The sequence below is a fragment of the Nomascus leucogenys genome, chromosome 8 (assembly GCF_006542625.1).
Source record: "Nomascus leucogenys isolate Asia chromosome 8, Asia_NLE_v1, whole genome shotgun sequence".
Classification (NCBI taxonomy): domain Eukaryota; kingdom Metazoa; phylum Chordata; class Mammalia; order Primates; family Hylobatidae; genus Nomascus; species Nomascus leucogenys.
The window spans coordinates 52,502,528-52,525,219 of NC_044388.1; the positions used below are offsets into that span (position 1 = coordinate 52,502,528).

The 22,692-nt window shown below is 40.6% G+C and overlaps 1 protein-coding gene and 1 long non-coding RNA gene across 4 annotated transcripts in view; one reads left to right on the plus strand and one right to left on the minus strand.

Annotated features, from left to right (window-relative positions):
* Positions 1–4,286, minus strand: part of ECI2 (enoyl-CoA delta isomerase 2) — a 20,839-nt gene extending 16,553 nt beyond the window's left edge. For 2 of the 3 annotated variants that reach the window (XM_030817254.1, XM_012509061.2), the window contains exons 1-2: positions 4,198–4,286; positions 1,732–1,894 (exon numbers count right to left, since the gene is read on the minus strand). In XM_030817254.1, the coding sequence (XP_030673114.1) occupies positions 1,732–1,854 (123 nt within the window). In that variant the 5' untranslated portion in view covers positions 1,855–1,894; positions 4,198–4,286. The remainder of the gene's footprint in view (positions 1–1,731; positions 1,895–4,197) is intronic. The other variant, XM_003272219.3, reaches the window with a different exon arrangement.
* On the plus strand, positions 2,365–13,681 carry LOC105740259. Its single transcript, XR_001116297.2, has 2 exons — positions 2,365–4,232; positions 13,170–13,681. It is a non-coding gene; the product is annotated as an uncharacterized LOC105740259 (long non-coding RNA).
* Positions 13,682–22,692: the final 9,011 nt, after the last annotated feature.

Sequence of the window (22,692 nt, forward strand, 5' to 3'; positions counted from 1 at the left end):
CAAAAAAACAAAACAAAAGCAAAAAAAAAAAAAAAGAAAAAGGCAGTAAAGGAGGTTATGAATTTCTTTAGACAGAGATAGTGTCATCTGGCAAGAGTTGGCCAACCTAGAAGTTAGAGGGAACACAGTCCACAGGATAAGGGCTTGCCCTTGTCTCCTGACTGTCCTCAATGCTAACACCAACTGCAAGGCTGGAGGGCTCCCAAGACCACCCTCAGGTGCGACAATTTGCTAGAAAGACACCCAGAACTCACTGCAAGCTGTTAAACGCACAATTAATAGTTTATTAAGGGAAAGGACAGAGATTAGAATCATCCAAGGGAGGACACACACAGGATGGAGTCTGGGGCAGTAGCAAATGTGGAGTTTCCACTGTCCTTTCCCCATGGAGTCAGCATAGGGCACCTCTACCAGAATTGATGTGACAGCACACAGGGAGGCCTGCCAACCAGAGATGCTCAGCTCATCCAGTCTCAGTGTCCAGAGTTTTTAGTGGGGCTCCATCACCTGTGCATGACTGTATAACCTGAAGCCCCCGCCCTAAATCACATCGTTAAGACAATCCAGGCAAATAAAGACACTCCTATTAGGCATTAGAGACTCACTTCCCAGAAGCTGAGGGCAAAGCCACACCTCTTTTGGGGCAAGGTTAAATTTTTTACTATACACACCCATATGAAAGAGAAGCTCATACCCATCACAGAACAGAAAAATAGATAACACAGGAGCCCAGAGAGGCAGACATGCCAGGGAAGTCTTTGGCATTGAAACTTAAAAGCTTTAGTTTTTAAATTTTGTTATAAAAATTTCCAAACATACCAAAGTAGAATACTATAATGAATTCCCAATACCCATCATCCAGGTTCAACAATTATCAAACTGCCTTGCTTGCTTCATCTCTCTCTGTTTCTTTCCTTTCCTTTTAGGACAGAGTCTCGCTCTGTCACTCAGGCTGGAGTGCAGTGGCGCAATCTTGGCTCATTGCAACCTGCACCTCACAGGTTCAAGCGATTCTCCTGCCTCAGCTTCCCAAGTAGCTGGGATTACAGGTGTGTGTCACCAGTCCAGCTAATTTTTGTATTTTTAGTAGAGATGAGGTTTCACCACGTTGGCCAGGCTGGTCTCAAACTCCTGACCTTAAGAGATCTGCCTGCCTCGGCCTCCCAAAGTGCTGGGATTACAGGCGTGAGCGACCATGCCTGGCCTCATCTATCCTTTTCTTTCTGTGCTTAGAGAACTTCAACTGTCCATGCTATTTCACCCCTATATCCTTAGTACGCATTTCTTAAAAATATCAACATTTTCTTATATAACCTTGATACCATTAACAATGATTTCTAGGTATCTTCTAACACTCTGTCCTTATTCAAAACTTCCTCAATTGTCTTAAAAATACCTTTTTCAATTGATTTATTCTAATCAAGAGCTAAGTAAGGTCTACAAATGTGAATATTATATATCTCGTCTCTTTTACTCTGGCGTGACACTGAGGCACTTTGTGCCTTAATAGTATTTCAAGGTCTAATATAAAAAACTGGCATATATATATATATATGTGTGTGTGTGTGTATATGTGTGTGTGTGTGTCTGTGTATATATATACTTTTCAGAGAATAAGGAGCAAGACAAACCCAAAATATTAAGGCTACATTTTAGTAAACACACAGTGTATCTATTTAAGAAGTCTTTTGCCCAAAATTCTTTAAATAATATTCGACCGTAGGCATTTACCTGCTTATATAGTGCGTAGAGTTTTAGCTTCACTTCGTTTCCTGGATCCTTCTTCAAGAGTTTCACTTGATTCATTGCATCTTCAAAGTCCTTCTGACTGGCTCTCATTGCTGTTCTATTCATGTGCAGCTGAACTACCGGGAAACTAGTGACCTGCAGAAAACTACAATTAGGCAGACTGATTTCTCTTTGTTCCCAACCCTCACATTTCTGCAGCCTGATTTCTTTTTTTTTTTTTAATTTTATTATTATTATACTTTAAGTTTTAGGGTACATGTGCACAATGTGCAGGTTTGTTACATATGTATACATGTGCCATGTTGGTGTGCTGCACCCATTAACTCGTCATTTAGCATTAGGTATATCTCCTAATGCTGTCCCTCCCCCCTCCCCCCACCCCACAACAGTCCCCGGAATGTGATGTTCCCCTTCCTGTGTCCATGAGTTCTCATTGTTCAATTCCCACCCATGAGTGAGAACACGCAGTGTTTGGTTTTTTGTCCTTGCGATAGTTTGCTGAGAATGATGGTTTCCAGTTTCATCCATGTCCCTACAAAGGACATGAACGCATCATTTTTTATGGCTGCATAGTATTCCATGGTGTATATGTGCCACATTTTCTTAATCCAGTCTATCGTTGTTGGATATTTGGGTTGGTTCCAAGTCTTTGCTATTGTGAATAGTGCCGCAATAAACATAGGTGTCTGCAGCCTGATTTCTAATTGTTCCCAGCCCATACATACCAAAATGCCATGTTTGTCTATAGATATTTTCTTTATACTTGCCTCAGCAAACTGGCTGCAAATAATTGGCTCTAAGGATTCCAAGATAATAAGTCAATACAGAAGCTAACGGTAGTAACTTTAAATAAAAGGAAAAATAACCATCCAGAGAGCTATCTGTAAGCAACTAAAGATAAAAGCAGCCAGAATAGGAATGACCATGTAAATTTTGCCAAAGGCAAGAAGTGAAGCGCATGCAAGACAGTGGACAGCAGGAGACCAAAAGGCTAAAGTGCACAGAATTTAGTGAAGTGTCCCAAAGTCCTGAAACAGCCTCTGCATTCACTGATAAGCCATAAGCTATATAAAAAAAAAATTCTGGCCTTTTTGCTGGCAAAACTGGTGTTCCAACATACACACAGGTGGAAGGAGGGGAGAATGGATGTGAACATACAAGAAATATTCAAAAGAACATACAAGCAGTTGCCGGCATTCCAGATACAGCCACAGCCTTCTCAGCAGATGGGAGGGAATCTACCTGCAGTGGAAGGGAGTCAGTGAAGGGGGCTTAGCAGGCGTGCCCCTTTCTATGGGGATGTTTAACCACCAGCCAGGAACACAGCAGAAACAGCAACCACCGCGGGGTGATCAGCACGTTTTTAAGCACACATAGTGAGCGGGGGTGGGGTGGCAAACTTCAATGCACAGGACTCAGGCCACAAGCTAAAAATGGATGTTCATGACGATGACCCTGAATAGTAGAGTTAATGGCATCAAAGATAATTAAAATAATACAGGTTACAAAGCCCAAACCTAACATACAAACACAGTTATGTAACTCGAAAATGGTACAATGAACTCTAGGTTCAAACTTTGGACTATTAGTAACTGATTCAATAAGATCAGCCTACAGTAAGTTTTATATTAAAATGATTTTCTGTAAAGGGAAAAACTGCATCTTATATGGCAAATTCCAAGTAGAAAACGAAAGAAAAATTTTAAATGTCCACAGAAAGCCGAAATGTACAAGTTTCCACAAAATGTGGAACAAATTTATTTTTAAATAAAGCGTGAGTTTTAAAAACAAATAGCAAAAACACGACCATTTAAGAAAATACGTAAAGTCGGGAAAATCACTCATAATTCTACCACTTCAAGGCCACCACCCTGTTTCGGTTTTGTTCCCTATACACAGATTCGTGCGGGGTTCCCGGGTGGAGCGTGCTTCTTAGCCGTTACTGTGTACCCGGCCATTTCACTTTATAGCATACGTGTTCTCCAAAAAGCAAAGAGTGTTAAGTCCACACGAGGGATAACGGCTTGCGTTTACCTCGCTTTTAGCAAGCGACGCTTTGCACCCCAGAAGCAGCCCGGCTGGGAAGTGCAGGCCCGGGTGCTCGGGGAACCACCGTGCCCAGCTGAGCGGCTCACCAGCCCGGAGTCGGGCCCTAGGAGGATGGGAGCGTGCGCGGACGCAGGCGGAGACCTTGGGGACTGCGGACGGAGACCCATAGCCCTGACCTCCCGACGCGCCCATCCTGACCACTCTGGGCCCAGCGGTGCAGGAGGGCGCGCGTGTGAGGTGGTCCCTTTTTAGCACTACCTCACCGGAAAACCAGCAAAGCAAAATCCTGTTGCCACCTAGACAATAGGGAAGGAGGGTCTTCCAAGGGCGGCGACCTTCGCCTGGACAGCGGTATCCTGCGGGCGACCTTGGGCCGGGCGGCCGGGGCTCCAAGCTTACCTCGGACACCACGGCTACGCCACTCTCCAGGACAAGTACGCCATCGCCAGCCCGTGGGTGGCTCTGGAGCTGCCGGGGCTCGGGGGCGGGGCCTAGGCTCGGGCTGCGGAGGCTCGGGGGTGGGGCCGGGGCTCGGGGGCGGGGCCTAGGCTCGGGCTGCGGAGGCTCGGGGGTGGGGCCGGGGCTCGGGGGCGGGGCCTAGGCTCTCGGGCTGCGGGGGCTCGGGGGCGGGGCCTAGGCTCTCGGGCTGCGGGGCCTCGGGGGTGGGGCCGGGGCTCGGGGGCGGGGCCTAGGCTCCGGGGCTGCGAGGGCTCGGGGGTGGGGCCGGGGCTCGGGGGAGGGGCGGGGCCGAGAGCAGAGCCCAGGCAAGAGCCTGGGGCATGGGCGGGACCAGGGTTGGGGCGGGGCCAGGCTGAGAACGTAGCCAGGCCGCTTTCGCCATCGCTAGCCAGTGGGCTCCTCTGGGGCTGCGGGGTCTCGGGGGTGGGGCCGGGGGTCGGTGCGTGGGCGGGACCAGAGCTCTAGGCGGTTAGCAGTCGGGGCTGAGGTGCGGGGGCGGGGCCGGAGCGAGGCTGGGTATCACCGGGAGTGGAGGAAGTGCGCCGGGTTCGGGGCGCGGGGACGGTGATCCTGGGAGGACCTGCGCGGCGTGTGGGGCGGGGCACAGATGGTCCCCGGCCTGGCTCCGAGGAGCTGCGAGCTGGAGGCGCGGCTGCTCTCTCGGGCGGACCTCAGCTCTGCGAACCCTGCGGCTGCCGGAGCACTGAGCGCCCTGCCCGGAGTCCTGCGGAGCCTGGCGAGGAGGGGTCGCTGCATCCCGAGGGCCAGCCGTGAGCCGGGAGGTGGGGTAACAATTGAGGGCGTATGCTTAAAAGCAGCTAGGTCATGCACCCCCAAATCGAAGGTTTGCAGACCTCGTAGGACGCCTGGGGATCAGAAGTGATTTTTGGAGTACCCAAGTTTTTATTGTCAGTTAAGAGTTTGTGGATATTTTTGAGTTCTGCTGAGGCATTTGCAAAGTATTTTCTTTGAGGAAGAATTCTTAAGAGTTGGAAGGGCCTTGGATGTGTCACCTTGTCCAGCTCCCAGAGAACCAAATAAACAAAACAGAACAAAACAAAACCACCGCTCTAAATTCTGTGCCCAAGTTGTCCTATCTAAGCGTGCCTAGGCGTTTTAAATTTATGTAGCTGACACTTGTGGACTACCTATAGTGAGCCAGGCTAATTGTAAGTCTTTCGACAACCCTGTAAGGAAAATGGTATTTCCTTGTTGAGCTGATGTGGAAACAGACCCAGAAAGATTAATCAGATGAATTCCCCAAAGACGTGAGGCTTGCAGGTGGGCAGAGTCCAAGTCTCAAGTAACTTTATCATTAAGTTTCATCAGGTAGATCTGGGTCATAGTGTAGATGGGGCAACAGCAAAAGTCAAATAGAACAATTTGGGCTTATCCGAAAGCCTTTCTCCAGAGTTTTTTTTTTGTTCGTTTTTTTTTTTTTTTTTTTTTTTTTTGACATGGAGTTTTCCCTCTTGTTGCGTAGGCTGGAGTGCAATGGTGCAATCTCGGCTCACTGCACCCTCCACCTCCCAGGTTCAAGTGATTCTCCTGTCTCGGGCTCCCGAGTAGCTGGGATTACAAGCATGCGCCACCAGGCCCGGCTAATTTTTTTGTATTTAGTAGAGATGGGGTTTCACCTTGTTGGTCAGACTGGTCTCAAACTCCTGACCTCAGGTGATCCATCCGCCTCGGCTTCCCAAAGTGTTGGGATTACAGGTGTGAGCCACCACGCCTGGCCTCTCCATATATTACAAAGTGGTAGTTGGTAGGCTGAGCTGCCTCTCTCAGAGACCTTGACTCTCTCCAAGGCTGTTAGGTTACCTCAGAGGTAATGGAAATGCAGTAATCAGATATTGCAGATAATACAAGACTCATTCATTTCTATGACAGAAGATGAAACAGCTGTCATGGAAATATTTTTAAAATCTGGTACTGGTAAGCATATTTTGATGGTGAAACCTTTTGCAATGCAAGCAAACTACTCTCAGGCTTATACCTACCACAGAAAAGAGTGGGGTGTGGGAAATTAGCTTATCTTTTTCAAAGTATAATTTTAAAAATTTAGAAAGAGCATGTGTCAAAGATTTACTTAGCTCATTAATTAGGGAACCAACAGGGTGCTAAAGAAGAAGTTAAAAGACTAGTTTAATATAATCAATGTAAAAAAAAAGAATGCTGGAATAGATTGCAAAGTTAGAAACAAAACTGGTTAATATCCCATAGAGCAATAAAACCATAACCTCGGGAGGAATGTTTTTCCTATTGGAGAAATCATTTGCATATCTACCAGCTGTCATTTACTAAAGCCCCGTTATATCCAGCATTTGAGAAAAAGGAGATAGTTAAAGACACAGACATTCCTGGCAGAGGGTCATCTTGGGTCCATATTTGGTTTACTAAACTGTTAAGAGGTGTCCAGACCATGCCTTGTAAACATGGCTGCCATGGCCCTGTGGGTGGGAGGGCCAGTTGCAGCAAAAGGGAACCATTGTGATTTTGGTAGATGCTTCACCTGAGCTTGAAGATCGTTGTATCTGTGCTAAGGAGTTTGGATTCCGTGCTGAGAGCAAGCAGAGAGCCATTGAAGATACAATTGGCATGCCCAGCTATCCCGTTCTCAGTGAAATCCTGGACTCCAGATATATCTTCAGGGTGTAATGATTCTGGGTAAGAGTAGGAAAGGCAGAAACTCAGTCAAGACCTCTTTAAAGCTCCAATCTTCTCCCTGTTATATAACCAGCTTCCCCTGGAGCTTATGAAAATCTTGGGGAGGGGGTCCTCCAGTCTGGTTAGATCCTGTCTTATTTATTGCAAGGGACTGATGCTGCCTAGGAGGCCGTTGATGTTCTTTGGGTTCAGAGAATCTCAGACTCTCTTAGCAGGTGCCCAGGAGGTGTTGTCTCTGGCTGTAATGACTCCTTGGGGTCAGCACATCAACTTCACAGTGTTGTGCTGAGTGGTAGAGTGAATGTTTCTTTTTTAAGATCACAGAGTAGATTACATCAGAGTAGAATGTTACATGATGACTCTGTCAGTCATGATAATTTTTATTTCCAATATTTACATCATCAGATACTGTTGTTACAGCATATACAAAGTCTGTCACATTCAGTCTTGAGGAACAATTCTGATACACTGTCCCAATTAACAGTGCAAGCCAGAAATCTGGAAGAGTCTTTGATTCCCTTACCTCACTGACACCTCACATCTATCATTCATCACATACTAGTGGTTCTGTCTCCTAAATATATTTTTTTAATTTCCCCCCTCATCTCATATCCCTCTACATGGTCTTAATTCATGCCCTCATTGATTTTGAGATTACTGTTACCTGGATTCCTGTAGCAGCCACTTCCCAGTTTTGCTAATTTAGTCCCACCTCTGCAATCCATTCTCTCCCTGCTTCCAGGCTGGTCTCCCTAAATTTTAAATCTTACACTCCATACGATTCTCCCCGATCTCTCCCCTTGACTGAAAATCTCTCAGTGAGTCCCCTTTGCCTGCTAAACAAACCCAAGCTGCTTAGCACTGGCAAATAAGGCCCCAAGATTTGCCCTTGCCTACTGTCTCAGGCACCTCTTTCCAGCCCCACACGTTAACTTCCCATTTCAGTTTCTCTGAGTTTCCAGGTTCTCTCATTCCAGGCACTGGCATATCCAGGAATCTCCTCTGACCCACCCACTGGTTAGTCCTGTCCTGAGCTCCTACAGTCTCCTGGGCGTTTCCTTCTTCTGGCCCCCATGTCACTGTGTTTTATGTCTGATTAGTAATCTTTTATTACAAGGGGCATATCCTGGGAAGAATTATCCCCTATATTCAACCCCATTTCTCATTTCTGGACACACTGCTTGGCAGAAAATACTGTACTCTGTGAAGGTTTGTTGGATGATGGATGAGCTGTTGAAAGTTTCCTTCTAGAGCATGCTTTTCCACATTCGATAATAGGTTGTGAGTCAGTTGCTACCTTTTTATTAAGTTGTCAGAAGGTGTTAACATGAGTGTTTTTGTGGTTTGAAATGTTGCTTTTTCAGTGAGTGGCAGCTAAAGGTAAAGGACTTTGACGATTGCCAAGTTCCTGTGCCGAGATGAACTGGAAAAGGTGGTACGAAGGCAACGATGGTGTTATTTAACTCTATGAATTTCTGGGTGAAAAATCTATTGTAGCTTTTTTCATTAGTCATTAAAATGATTAGTCCACGTTCAATGTTCTGTATCATAATTGTTTCCTGCTTTAGTTGGATGACATTGCTTGAGATAAATTAAACCTGTGGCATTATTATGCCTCCTTTACAAAATTAACCCTCTTTTCTTCTTCCTAGCTAGGCTTTGTATCACCTTCCTACACAATCTTATATGTCAGAGATATTAAAAATAACATGCTGGAATATTACCTGCTTTGGAGTGTTTTTCTTATTTCCCATCATTATAATTTAGAGAAGAAAGTCATTTCAAAAGTAAACGTTTGGCTCATGTTATCACCGCTCTCTAAGTGCTTTACACCTGTGTGATTTGTTCATTCATTGAGGGCTCTTTTTTCTACTCTTTCTGTATTTTGCACAAGCATTAACCTGACCTTGTACTTGAGGATTACTTTTCAACTATCCTTCTGTAGCAAAAAAAAATCATTTTTGGAGGACTGTCCGTCTGAAAATGATTGGAACTGATAGATACACTGTATAAGAAATGGCTGTTTTTTCTGGAGTCATTCCATTTTTTCTTGTTTACACCACAGCTTAAATTAATTTACCTGTCCTAATGAATACATAAGAACAATACCTACAATTTAGTCAACCACAGAGAGCCACAAAGACAATTATATGTATTCAAGACAATGTTATATAATTTACATGCATTTAAGGGCTGAGAAGAATGTTCAAGAATGGCATCCATGGTTCGTAGGCAGATGGAATCCTTATTGACTCAGCAAAGGTGCTCCTGCCTTCTCTGTTCTGTATAAGAAAGAATTCAATTTAAAATTCCATCCATAAATCAGCAGCTTGACTTTAAATAAGATTAGAAAGACATAGTCAATCCTTATTTTTTGCAGTTTGTGTATTTGAGAGTTTGCCTACTTGCTAAAATTTATTTGTAAACTTTATTAATTTATCTTTTTTTTTTTTTTTTGAGATGGAGTCTTGCTCTCTCTCCTAGGCTGAAGTGCAGTGGCATGATCTCAGCTCACTGTAGCCTCTGCCTCCTGGGTTCAAGTGATTCTCTAGCCTCAGAGTTCAAGTGATTCTCTAGCCTCAGCCTCCGGAGTAGTTGGGACTACAGGCATGCACCACCATGCCTATTTTTTTTTGTATTTTTAATAGAGATGGGGTTTCACCATGTTGGCCAGGCTGGTCTTAAACTCCTGATGTCAGGTGATCCACCTGCCTTGGCCTCCCAAAGTGCTGGGATTACAGGCATGAGCCACTGTGCCTGGCTGTATTTGGGGATTTTTCATGATCTTTCTCTTATTTCTAGTTTAATTCCACTTTATTCCAAGAACATTCTTTGTATGAATTCAGTTCTTTTATATTTGTTAGTTTTATATCCAGTAGTATGTGGCCTATCGTGGTGAACATTCCATGTGTTGTCAAAAGAATGTGCATCCTATCATTCATTGTCACTTACTGATTTTGTGTCTCCTTGTTCCATAAATTACTGAGAGAGGAGTGTTGATGTCGCCATATGTAATTGTAAATGTGACTATTTCTCTATTCAGTTCAATCAGTTTTTGCTTCATGCATTTTGGAGCTCTGTTGTTAGGTGGATACAAACTGATGACTGTATGTCTTCTTGATGAATTGACCTTTATTATTTTGTACTGTCCCTTTTTATCCCTGGTAATTTTCCTTTATATGAAGTCTATTTTTTATATTAATGTAGACAACACAGCTTTCTTTTGATTAGTGCTTGCCTGGTTTATCTGTTTTTATTCTTTGACTTTTAATATATGTGTATCATTATATTTAAAGTGGGTTTCTTGTAGACAACATATAGTTGTTTGTTTTTTTAAAAATCCAATCTGACAATCTTTGTTTTTTAAATGATATATTTAGACCATTTACATTTAATGTGATTATTGATATAATTAGATGTAGACCTCCTATTTTGTTATTTTTCTGTTTGTTTTTGCTCTTCTCTTCTCATTCCTTACCATCTTTGAATTATTTTTAGTATTCCATTTTAACTTATCCATTGGGGTGTTTTGTTTGTTTGTTTATTTTTTGTTGTTGTTGTTGTTTGTTTTTGGGTTTATGTCTGTATTAGTCCATTCTCACGTTGCTATAAAGAACTACCTGAACTGTAATCCCAGCACTCTGGGAGGCTGAGGCAGGTGGATCGCTGGAGCTCAGGAGTTTGAGACCAGCCTGGGCAACGTGGTGAAACCCCATCTCTACAAAAAATACAAAAAAATTAGCTAGACATGGTGGTACATGCCTGTACTCCCACCTACTCAGGAGACTGAGGTGGAGGATTGCTTGGGCCCAGGAGGCAGAGGTTGAGCCGAGATTGTGGCACTGCATTCCAGCCTGGGAGACAGAGCAAGACTCTGTAAAACAAAACAAAACAAAACAACAACAAGAAACCCAAACCAACAATCTACCTGGGACTGGGGAATTTATAAAGAAAAGAGGTTTACTTGACTATGGTTCTGCAGGTTGTAGAGGAAACATGGCTGGGTAGGCCTTGGGAAACTTACAATTATGGCAGAAGGTGAAGGAGAAGTTGGCACATCTTCACATGGCAGAACAGGAGAGAGAGAATGAAGGGGGAAGCACTACACACTTTTAAACAACCAGAGCTCAAGAGAACTAATTCACTATCACAAGAACAGCAAAGTAAATGTCTGCCCTCATGATCCAATCACCTCCCACTGGGCCCCATCTTCAACACATGGGGATTACAGTTCAACATGAGATTTGGGTGGGGACACAGAGCCAAACCATATCAATCTCTTTATATATTTTTCCAGTGGTTGTTCCAAAGAATATATGTACATAATATTATGATATTATATATACACACACATATACATATATAGTGTGTGTGTGTATATATGTATATATGTGTATATATATGTATATATATGTATATATATATACACACATACTCTTAGTTTATCTGGATTTAATATTTAACAACTTCAAGTAAAATGTTGAAGACTGGCAACCATAGAGTTTTCTTTCCCTCTTTATGTTGTAGTTGTCATTTGTATTACATTTGGATACATTGACACCCTCCCAAACAGTGTTACAATTTTTGCCTTCAAACTTCATACATAGTTTCAATAACTTAAAAAAAGAAAAGTATTATTTGACTAGGTATTTATCATTTCTACTGTTTTTTATTAATTCCTGAAGTTTCAAGTTTTCTTCTAGGAACATTTGTCTTCCACATTAGCTTCCTTTAGGAATTTTTCTTAGATATATTGGCAATGAATTCTCTTTGTTTTTCTTCATCTGAGAATATCCTTATTTTACATTCATTCCTGAAGGATATTTTCACTAAATATAGAATTCTGAGTTGACATTTTTTTTTTCTTTCAGCACTTTAAGGATTTTGCTCCACTGCCTCCTTTGTGGTTTCTGATGAGGAATCATTAGTATTCACTAGTATCTGTAGTATTTGAGTTGTTGCTCTCCTATGCAAAATATATCATTTTGCTATGGCTGCTTTCTAGATATTTTTCTTTATCTTTGGTTTTTGGCAGTTTAATTTTGATGTGTGTTAGCATGGTTTTCTTTGAGTTTATTTTGTTTGGTTTTTCTAGACTTCTTGAATCTATGAATTTATGTCTTTTGCCATATTTGAGGAATTTTTGTCCATTGTTTCGTCAAATATTTTGTCTGTCCTGATATCTTTCATCTCTTGTTCAGGGACTCCAGTGATATTGAGATTGTCCCACAGGCTCCCGTGGCTACTTACCTACTTCTAGTCCTTTTTCTCTTTGTTTTACAGATAGGCAATTTTTACTGATCTATCTTTAAATTCACTGACATTATTCTCTCTCATCTCAGTTCTGCTATTGAGCCCACTTAGTGTATTTTTAAATTTCAGGTATTCTATTTTTCAATTCTCAAATTTCTATTTGGCTTTTTTTAATAGTTTCTCTGCTGACTACTCATGTCTTTCTTTTAAATTTGGAAGTGCTTACGTTCACCTCATAGAGGAAGGTCATAATGACTGCTTTAAATTACTGACCCCTATGCATTTGGTCTCTTGCACTTGACCCGTTGGATTTTTTTATGCCTCCAGTGCATCTGCCTTGGGACTCCACTTGGCCATTGGACTTCCCCACCCTCACTGCTGTGGCCTGCAATTGACAATATCATGTCAAAGTCATGTCTTGAGTCCCCAGCTAGGCAAGGATCCTTGCTGATTCCCCTCCTCCAACAGTATCTTTGATCATGCTGGGCAAGCTGAATTAAATTGTAGTAAGTGCATTCACGATAGAAAAATTGCAGAAAAATCACAGGTTCAATCCAGCCAATGTAACACTCTATTATAATAATACAATGTGATTATTCTCTTGAATAACTGTTTTCATTCTAAAGCATCTGTAGAATTTCATGGAGCAGAAATGTAGTGCACATTTCATATCTCCAAATGTTTTAAGCCAAATTATAATTGCAGACAGCCCTTATAAATCTAATTACGTGCCTTACAGTGACTCCACAGGTACCCAGGCCAGATGGAATTAATATATTACCGCTGCTGTTAATCACGTGAGATTAAGACAAATAATATAACATGATTATATAAAATGATCTGCCATTTTTCTGCTGCGATCACCTACTTCATTAAGGTATTGGCAGCGTTTAGCAAGGCTGGTGTTGCAGTCTGTTTTTGTTGCTATAAAAGAATACATGTAGCTGGTAGTTTATAAAGAAAAGAGGTTTATTTGGCTTATGGTTCTGCAGGCTATGCAAGAAGCATGGCACCAGCATCGGCTTCTGGTGAGCAGCTCAGGCTGCTTCCATTCCTGGTGGAAGGGAAAGGGGAGCTGACTTGTGCAGAGATCATTTCCAAGAGGGAAATCAAGAGAGAGAGGTGGGAGGTGCCAGGCTCTTTTTAACGTCCAGTTATCTTGGGAGCTAATAGAGTAAGAACTCACTGATACCTACTACCCCCATCCTCCATTTCTTCATGAAGAGTCTGCCCCCATGATCCATACACCTCCCATTAGGACCCCCCTTTAACACTGAGGATCACATTTCAACATGAGATTTGGAGGGGCCAAACAAACCGTATCCAAACTATAGAAGTGGCAAATTGGCAATATCTACTTATTCATTCAAAAGAAATAGGGTAAAAACATGAGATGATCCATGGATGTTTCAGCTTTTCTGTCACTGACCCTGCATACTGAAAAGCAATAAATTCCTTCCTAACTTAAATAAAGTAATGGCAGATATGCCTAAGGCCACAAGTCTATTTAATGTAGGTGGAGTTAATTTGATTAATTGTGGATTTCTAGGCAGTAATCTCTTAAACTTTGTACTCAGCTTTATTAACTTTCAGAAGCTAAGATCAACTTTTCTGTTGCTGTCATACTTTCAGAAACTCATATTAAGTACCAATTGCTGATCTCAAACCCATTTTAAAATATTCCATTGTGTTCTGGGTAATTTCATTTCTTTTCATTAATTTCACGTTGAAATTTTTGGCTATTGAGTGCTGTGATAAAGCCTTTTCCCATGAAACTTTCCCAGAAAAATTTTTACTTTGTTTAATAAATTATCGACGCTCATAATTGAAATTCATTCTTTTATGTCTCCAAGAGGTGCTTATTGAGTGGTTACTATGTACCAGGCCTGTCCTGGGCACTAAGGAGATGGGGGTGAACCAGATACATAAATGCTTTGCTTCTATGGAGTTCTCATTCCAGTGGAGGATGGCAAAAGTAATAGGTGGACAAATGCATAAAAGAATTTCAGGTATTAAATATTATATAGAAAATGGCCAGCTCATTTAAAACCTTATGGGTATGTTCAGAGTTTGGATTTCATTCTAAGAACAAAGAAGTTACTGGGAATTTAAAGTGGAACGTGTGAGCAGATTCACTACACACTGGTTATCAACTTATCACCCACCCACACATCAGGTTACATGAAGTGGGTTTATTACTCACAGAAAGGTAGCCAGGAACAACGGAAGCCTAAGGTCCGTTGTAAGCTGGTCCCTCCAGGCTCAGGAAAGCTGCCCTGGGCAGATGGAGGCTTGCCTGTACGTCCTCCACTTGCACTGCAGGTGAGGGATCCCAGAAAGCAACCCACTCTGTGTTTTACACTCAGGAGTCCTGGGGGGTCACTGGGCCAAAGCACTGAAGACATCCTGTTTCTGGAGGGGACTAGAATAAAGGCCAGGCTGTTGTGACCAGCCTCTCCCTATCTCAGGACATTGCATTCCCAGCACGTTTTCTACTTATTCTTGAAAACTACAAATGAGAAAGGGAGAAGAACTGGGTTGACTCAAGGTCACCTGGATAACTGTCTGCAGAAAGATGTCTTTAAAAGTCCGAACTGGCTGCAATATTGTAAAGTGGATTAAGGCAAGAAAGAGTAATTAAGGGTGATACATGTTCAGGTAAAAGATGAACTTGAATCAAGGTGGGAGGAGTGAAGATGAAGAGAAAGAAGGGTTCTCTGTAAACTGTAGAATATGCTTTTAGATCACTAGAAATATTGCCTACAAACAATGATATATACTTTCTTTTTCTTACTATAAATATAACTCTTATTTGTTTCATATATTTTTGTGTTGGCTACAATTTCCAAAATATAAATTAGTAATTGTTATAGAGGATATCCTCTAGGGTTTTAAATGTGATGTTGGTTTTTGGTTTGGGAGAGAGAGCCTTTTCATATTAACGCATTGTTGCTCTGGTTCTAATTTTTGAACGATTTTCAACAGGAATGGATGATGGATTTTATTGAATACTTTCTTGGTGTTAATGAAAATATTCTATTTTTTACTGATGCCTTGCATAAAACTAATATATTTCTTAATATTAAACCATTCTATTCCTGTTTCTATAAATTTGACTTTTCTAGGTATCTTATATAAGTAGAATCATACAGTATTTGTCTTTTTGTGACTGGCTTATTTCACTTAGTGTGTCTTCAAGGTTCATTTATATCATAGTATGTGTTAGAATTTCAATCTTTCTTAAGGCTAGATAATATTTGGTTATATATATATATATATGTATATATATATACCACATTTTGTTTATCTGTTCATCTGCTGATGGACACTTGGGTTGCTTCCACATTTTGACTATTGTGAAAAATGCTACTATGAATATAGGTGTACAAATACTTCTTTGACTCCTAGTTTTCAATTTGGGGAGGTATATACTCAAAAGTGGAGTTGCTGAATTATATGGTAACTCTATTTTTAATTTTTTGAAGACCTGCCATGATATTTTCCTTAGTGGCTGCACCATTCCTACCAACAGTGCACAAAAGGTCTAATTTCTCCACAGACTTGCCAATAGTTATTTTATTTATTTATTCATTTATTTGAGATGGAGTTTCGCTCTGTCACCCAGGCTGGAGTGCAGTGGCATGATCTCAGCTCACTGCAACCTCCGCCTCCCTAGTTCAAGCGATTCTCCTGCCTCAGCCTCCCGAGTAGCTGGGACTACAGGCGTGTGCTACCACGCCTGGCTACTTTTTTGTATTTTTAGTAGACATTGGGTTTTACCATGTTAGCCAGGATGGTCTCGATCTCCTGACCTCGTGATTTGCCCACCTCGGCCTCCCAGAGTACTGGGATTACAGGCGTGAGTCACTGTGCCTGGCAATCCAATACTTATTTTTTTAATCATTTTTTATTTTTCTGGGTGCATAGTAGGTGTATATATTTATGGGATACTGAAGACATTTTGATACAGGCATGCAAAGTGAAATAATCACATCATGGGGAATGGGGTATTCAGCCCTTCAAGCATTTACCCTTTATGCTATAAACAATCCAGTTATACTCTTAGTTATTTTAAAATGTACAATTAAGTTATTGTTGACTGTAGTCACTCTGTCATGCTGTCAATAGTAGGTCTTATTCATTCTTTCTAAGAACTTCTTTTTGTACCCAGTAATCATCCCCACCTCCCTGTCAGCCCCCTACTACCCTTCCCCGCCTCTGGTAACCATCCTTCTACTCTCTATATCCATGAGTTCAGTTGTTTTGATTTTTAGCTCCCACAAATAAGTGAGAACATGCGATGTTTGTCTTTCTGTGCCTGGCTTATTTTACCTGACATAATGATCTCCATTTTATTAAAAATGAGTTCACTGTAGATGAATGGATTTGTTTCTGGGGTCTCTATTCTGTTCCATTGGTCTGTGTGTCTGTTTTTGTGCCAGTACTATGCTGTTTTGGTTACTATAGCTGTGTAGTGTAATTTGAAGTCAGGTAATGTGATTCCTCCAGTTTTGTTCTTTTTTCTCAGGATAACTTTGGCTTTTGTGGTTCCATATACATTTTAGGATTATTTTTTCTATTTCTGTAAAGAATGGTATTGGTATTTTGATAGGCATTGCATGGGATCTGTAGATCACTTTGGTAGTATGGACATTTTAACAATATTGATTCTTCCAGTCCATGAACATGGAATATCTTTTCATTTTTTGGTGCCTTTTTCAGTTTCTTTCATCAGTGTTTTATGATTTTTATTGTAGAGATCTTTCACTTCTTTTGTTAATTCCTAGGTATTTACTTTTATTTGTGGCTATTGTAAATGGTATTACTTTTTAAATTTTCACATTGTTCATAGTGGAGATATAGATATGGTACTGATTTTTGTATGTCGATTTTATATCCTGCAACTTTGTTGAATTTGTTTATCAGTTCTAATAGTTTTTTTGTATGTGTAGTCTTTAGGATTTTCCAAATGCAAAATCATATCACCTGCAAACATGGATAATTTGACTTCTTCCATTCCAATTTGGACGCCTCTTACTTCTTTCTCTTGTCTGATTGGTCTAGCTAGGACTTCCAGTACTATGTCGAATAACAGTGGTGAAAGTGGGCATCCTTGTCGTGTTCCAGATCTTAGAGGAAAGGCTTTTATTTTTTCTCCCATTCAGAATGACACTAGCAATGTGTGTGACATATATGACTTTTATTATGTTGAGGTATGTTCCTTCTATACCCAGTTTTTGGAGTTTTTTTTTATCATGAAGGGATATTGAATTTTATCAGATATTTTTTCAGCATCAATTGGAGTGATTATTGTTTTTATCTTTCACTCTGTTGATATGATGTATCACATTGATTTGCATATGTTGGACCATTTTTGCATCCCAGGGATAAATCTTACTTGGTCATGGTGAATGATATTTCTAATGTATTGTTGAATTTCGTTTGCTAGTATTTTTTTTTAAGAATTTTTGCATCAATACTAATCAGAGCTATTGGCCTGTAGTTTTCTTTTTTCTGATGTGTCTTTGTCTGGTTTTGGTATCAGGGCAATACTGGCTTCAAAGAATGAGTTTGGAGGTATTCCCTGCTCCTCTATTTTTGGAAGAGTTTGAGTAAGATTGGTATTAGTTCTTTAAATATTTGGTAGAATTCAGCAGTGAAGCCATGTGTTCCAGGCTTTTCTTGACTGGAAGACTTTTTATTATGGCTTCAATCTTGTTACTTGTTATTGGTCTGGTCATGTTTTATACTTCTTCCTGGTTCAATCTTGGTAGGTTGTATGTGTCTAGAAGTTTGTCCATTTCTTCTAGGCTTTCCAATTTACTGGCATACGGTTGCTCACAGTAGCTACCAATGATCCTTTGAATTTCTGCAGTATCATTTGTATTATCTCCTTTTTCATTTCTGATTTTATTAATTTGCATCTTCTCTCTTTTTTCTTACTCTGGCTAAAGGTTTGTCAATTTTGTTTAACTTTTCAAAAACCCAACTTTTTGTTTCATTGATCTTTTGTATTTTCTTTATTTCTACTCTGATCTTTATTACTTCTTTTCTACTAATTTTGGATTTGGTTTGCTCTTGCTTTTCTAACTCTTCAAGATGTATCATTAGATTATTTGAAGTTTTTGCTCTTTTTTGATGTAGGCACTTATGTCTATAAACTGCCCTCTTAATACTGCTCTCGCTGTATCCAGTAGGTTTTGGTATGTTGTGTTTCCATTATCATTCAGGAGCATATTGTTGCATTTCCATGTTTTTGAATGGTTTCCAAAATTCCTCTTGTTACTAATTTCCAGTTTTTTCATTCGTGGTCAGATAAGATGCTTGATATGATTTCAATTTTTTGAATGTTTTAAAACTTGTTTTGTGACCTAACATATGGTCTATCCTTGAAAATGATCTATGTGCTGAGAAAAAGAATGTGTATTCTGCAGCTGTTTGATGAAATGTTTTGTGAATATCTATTAGATCCATTTGGTCTATAGTGCAGATTAAGTTTTAAGTTTGATGTTTTTCTTTTTCTTTTCTTTCTTTTTTTTTTTTTTTTTTTTTAAGATGGTGTTTCATTCTTGTTGCCCAGGCTGGAGTGCAATGGCATGATCTTGGCTCATTGCAACCTCTGCCCCATGGGTTCAAGCGATTCTCCTGCCTCAGCCTCCCAAGTAGGTGAGATTACAGGTGCCCACCACCATGCTAGAGAAATAGTTGAAAACTATATGGTAGTAAAAGACATTAGCTTATGTACTGCAGTCTATGTCAGATCATGTAGATTAAACAAAAAATTAGTTCATTTTCAGACCTCTCCCTAAAGCCATCACAATGCCAACTCTCCAGAGCCAACCATTTTCAACACTTTCAGTTATTTTTAAATGATAAAAATTCAAATGCAGTGATTCTAAAAGTATGGTCCAGTGGTTTCTGGAAGTCTCCAAAATCTTTTAGTTAGGATTCGTTAAAGGGAGATCAAAGTTGAGGTAAAAACTAGATGTTGTTTAGACCATTTACATTTAATGTAATTATATTTTTGAATTTAGGTCTTCCATTTTATTATTTGTGTTTTCTTCCTGTCTGTCTTCTCTTTCCTGCCTTTTGTATTATTTGAACTTTCTTTTTTTTTATTTTAGCATTCCATCTGAATTTATTTTGATTTTAACCATATCTTTTTGTATAAAATTTTAGTGGTTGCTCTAGGGATTTAAAAAAATACAAACTTAATATTTTAATGGCAATTTATAATCAGCATTTTACCACTTTAATTGGAATGTGTAAAACTTACCACTAGGTTTCCTTTCTCGTTTATGTATTACATCTGCACATATTGAAAACTCCGTCAGACAATGTTATACCCTGTGCTTTCAAACATCAGATATGTTTTAAAGTACTCAAAAAGAGAAGAACAGCCTATTATATTTACCCAGATACTTACCATTTCTGAAGTTCTGAGATTTCTTCTTGAATCATTTCCTTTCAGCCTGAAGAACTTGTCCAGCAAATCTCTTAAGTAGGTACACTGGTCATGAATTCTCTTAGTTTTCCTTCATCTAAGAATGTATTTATTTCACAGAATTCTGAGTTTATAGTTCCTTCCTCTCTCCCTCCCTCCCTCCTCCCTCCTTCCTTCTTCCTTCCTTCCTTCCTTCCTTCCTTCCTTCCTTCCTTCCTCCCTCCCTCCCTCCCTTCCTTCCTTCTTTCTTTCTCTACTCTAAAATGTTGTTCTACTTCCTTGTGGTCTCCACAGTTTCTGATGAAAAATCTATAGTTATTCAAATTGAAAATCCTCTATTGGCAATGCACTGTTTTTCTGTGGCTGCTTTAAAACTTTTTTCATTCTTTTTATTTTTCAACAATTTCATTGTAATGCATCTGTGCATAATTTTATTTGTATTTATCTGGTTAAAAGTTCACTCAGCTTTTTAAATCTGTAGGTTATGTCCTTTGCCAAACTTGGGAAGTCTTCAGCCATTGTTTTTTCAAACGTTTTTTCAGCACTGCACTCTTTCTCTTGTCCTCTAAAACTCCAGCGACACAAACATTAGACCTTTTATTATTGTCTTTTATGTACCTGAAGCTCTACTAGATTTTTTTCAACCTTTTTTCCCTCTTTTTTTGACGTATCTTCAAGTTCACTGTTTCCTGTGTCACATCCTTTGTGGTATTGAACCCATCTAATGTGTTGTTTTTTTAATATTGGTTATTGTACTTTCAACTCTAAAATTTCTAATTTTTGTCCTGTATGTCTTCTGTTTCTTTAATGATACCTTGTATTTTTGCTTTTTCTTCAAGAGTGTTCAAGATTGCTCATACAAGCATTTTTTTTTTTTTTTTTTGAGACAGAGTCTCGCTCTTTGGCCCAGGCTGGAGTGCAGTGGCGCTATCTCGGCTCACTGCAAGCTCCGCCTCTCTGGTTCACACCATTCTCCTACCTCAGCCTCCAGAGTAGCTGGGACTACAGGCACCCACCACTGTGCCTGGCTGATTTTTTTTTTTTTTCGTATTTTTAGTAGAGACGGGGTTTCACCGTGTTAGCCAGGATGGTCTTGATCTCCTGACCTCGTGATCTGCCCGCCTCGGCCTCCCAAAGTGCTGGGATTACAGGCGTGAGCCACGGCACCCAGCCTCATACAAGCATTTTAAAAGCTATGTGGGATGCTTCCAACGTTGGTGTCATCATGGCACTGGCATCTGTTGATTGACTTTTCCCATACATGTTGAGGTTTTCATGGTTCTTTATATGCTGAATACTATTTGAGTGTACCCTGAACATTTTAATTATTATGTATAAGACTTCAGGTCTTGTTTAAATCCTACGGAAGATGTTGACATTTTTGTTTTGGCAGGCACTTGACCTGGTTAAGTTCAGGCCTCACATTTCAACCCACCTTCTCTGAGCTGCAATTCCAATGTTAGTTCAATTTTCAAAGCCTTTCAATGCTACTCAGATCATTCCCAAGTGGGTGCCCCCTGTGGGTGCTCCTTACCCAAGAGGTCAGTCTGGAACCTGGGGAGACCTGTCTCTTAAGCTCAGTCCTCAAAGTCTTTTGAATGCCACTTAGGATCAGATTTATACATGCTCAGGCCAGGGCTTAGCCAGGAGTTCATAGACCTCTTTATGGAGTTCCTTTCCCAGACGCTCTCATTTTATTTATTTATTTATGGGTTTTTTGTTTTTTTTTTTTACTTCTCTGGGGATAATGCTGTATGCTTTCCCAAACTCTTGTCTCTCTACTCTCTCCTTAGCACCTCTGGTTCCCTGAAGCTTTATTTTATGGTTGTCCAGCCAGTAACTACCCACTTCTGTGACTGCCTTACAGCAGTGCTGGGAGAGAGAGAGGAAGAGAGAGAGGCAACAGTGTTTGTGGCACCTTCTTGGAGCTGCAGTTCTTCCGAACTGAGAGCAAGGTTTCTCTCCCTCAGAGTTGTAGCTCCTGCAGATTCCCGTTGCTGGCCTCTTTCACTGCTGCACCGAGCCTGCTGTGAGCTTGCCTGAGGGTTGGGGTACCAGAGAATGGAGAAAAAGGAGAGAAAAAAAATACTGAGGGATTTCCCACACACTCTCTGTCCCTTAAAAGACTAGAGCTACTACCATGCCATAATTAGCTAAAACTTCCACTTTGTGGAAGAACTGTCATTTTCTTACAGCTATTCACTTTCTTTCAACTTTCATCACCAGCATAAACACTAGGCTCTCTTTGGGTGCTGTTTTCATTAAAGAAGTGAAACTTTTGTCACTTCATGTTGGTTGCTGAGTATGCCAAGGGAAGCAGAGAAAAACAGGGCTGCCTCCCCCTGTGGAGACTGGAGGTGGGCAGGCCCATCGATTGGCCGAATGGCTCAGTGTAGCATCTGCTGCTAAAATCGGGCCCCAGAAAACTTATCCATTGTGCCATAATCATGTAAGCCTTTGGAAATCCTTGAGGAAACTCAAAATAATGAATGTTAAAACATGACAAAGTTCCATTTGATTGTTATCATTCTTGAGAAGTAATTTCACTATGATCTGTCGAGAAACATTTGTAAGAGATTCAGCCATAATGTGTTAAGGAGAAGGTTAGAAAATCTAGGGAAAAGCTCCTATCATTTTATAGTTTCTTTGGGGATTGAAATATATCTGCTAAAGCAGGCCTCAAACTAGTGTGTCTAGAAATGGGATACCTTCACCTGGGATGGGGTAGTTGCCCTTGAGCCACATGACCCAAGCATAATTACAGATTTTCGGGAGTGGAAGAGACTTGAGATGCTATCTGACCAAACCTTCTGTTTTTACAGAGGAAGAAACTAAAGCCAACATGTGAAGTAAGAACCTGTCAAGGGTCATATTAGGTCACATCAGGTCACATCCTAACTCTGTGTTGGCATCCTTTCCCTCTATGCTGTCTGATATGCCTGGGAGACGCCCTTTGTCCTGCTTCCCACTAGGGCTACACTGATATGTGAGTCCTTTGGGGGCAAAATCACCCATTTTGGGAATTTTGGAAGCCGAACAAAAGTGGCAGTGTTCTGATGGTTCTAATGAAA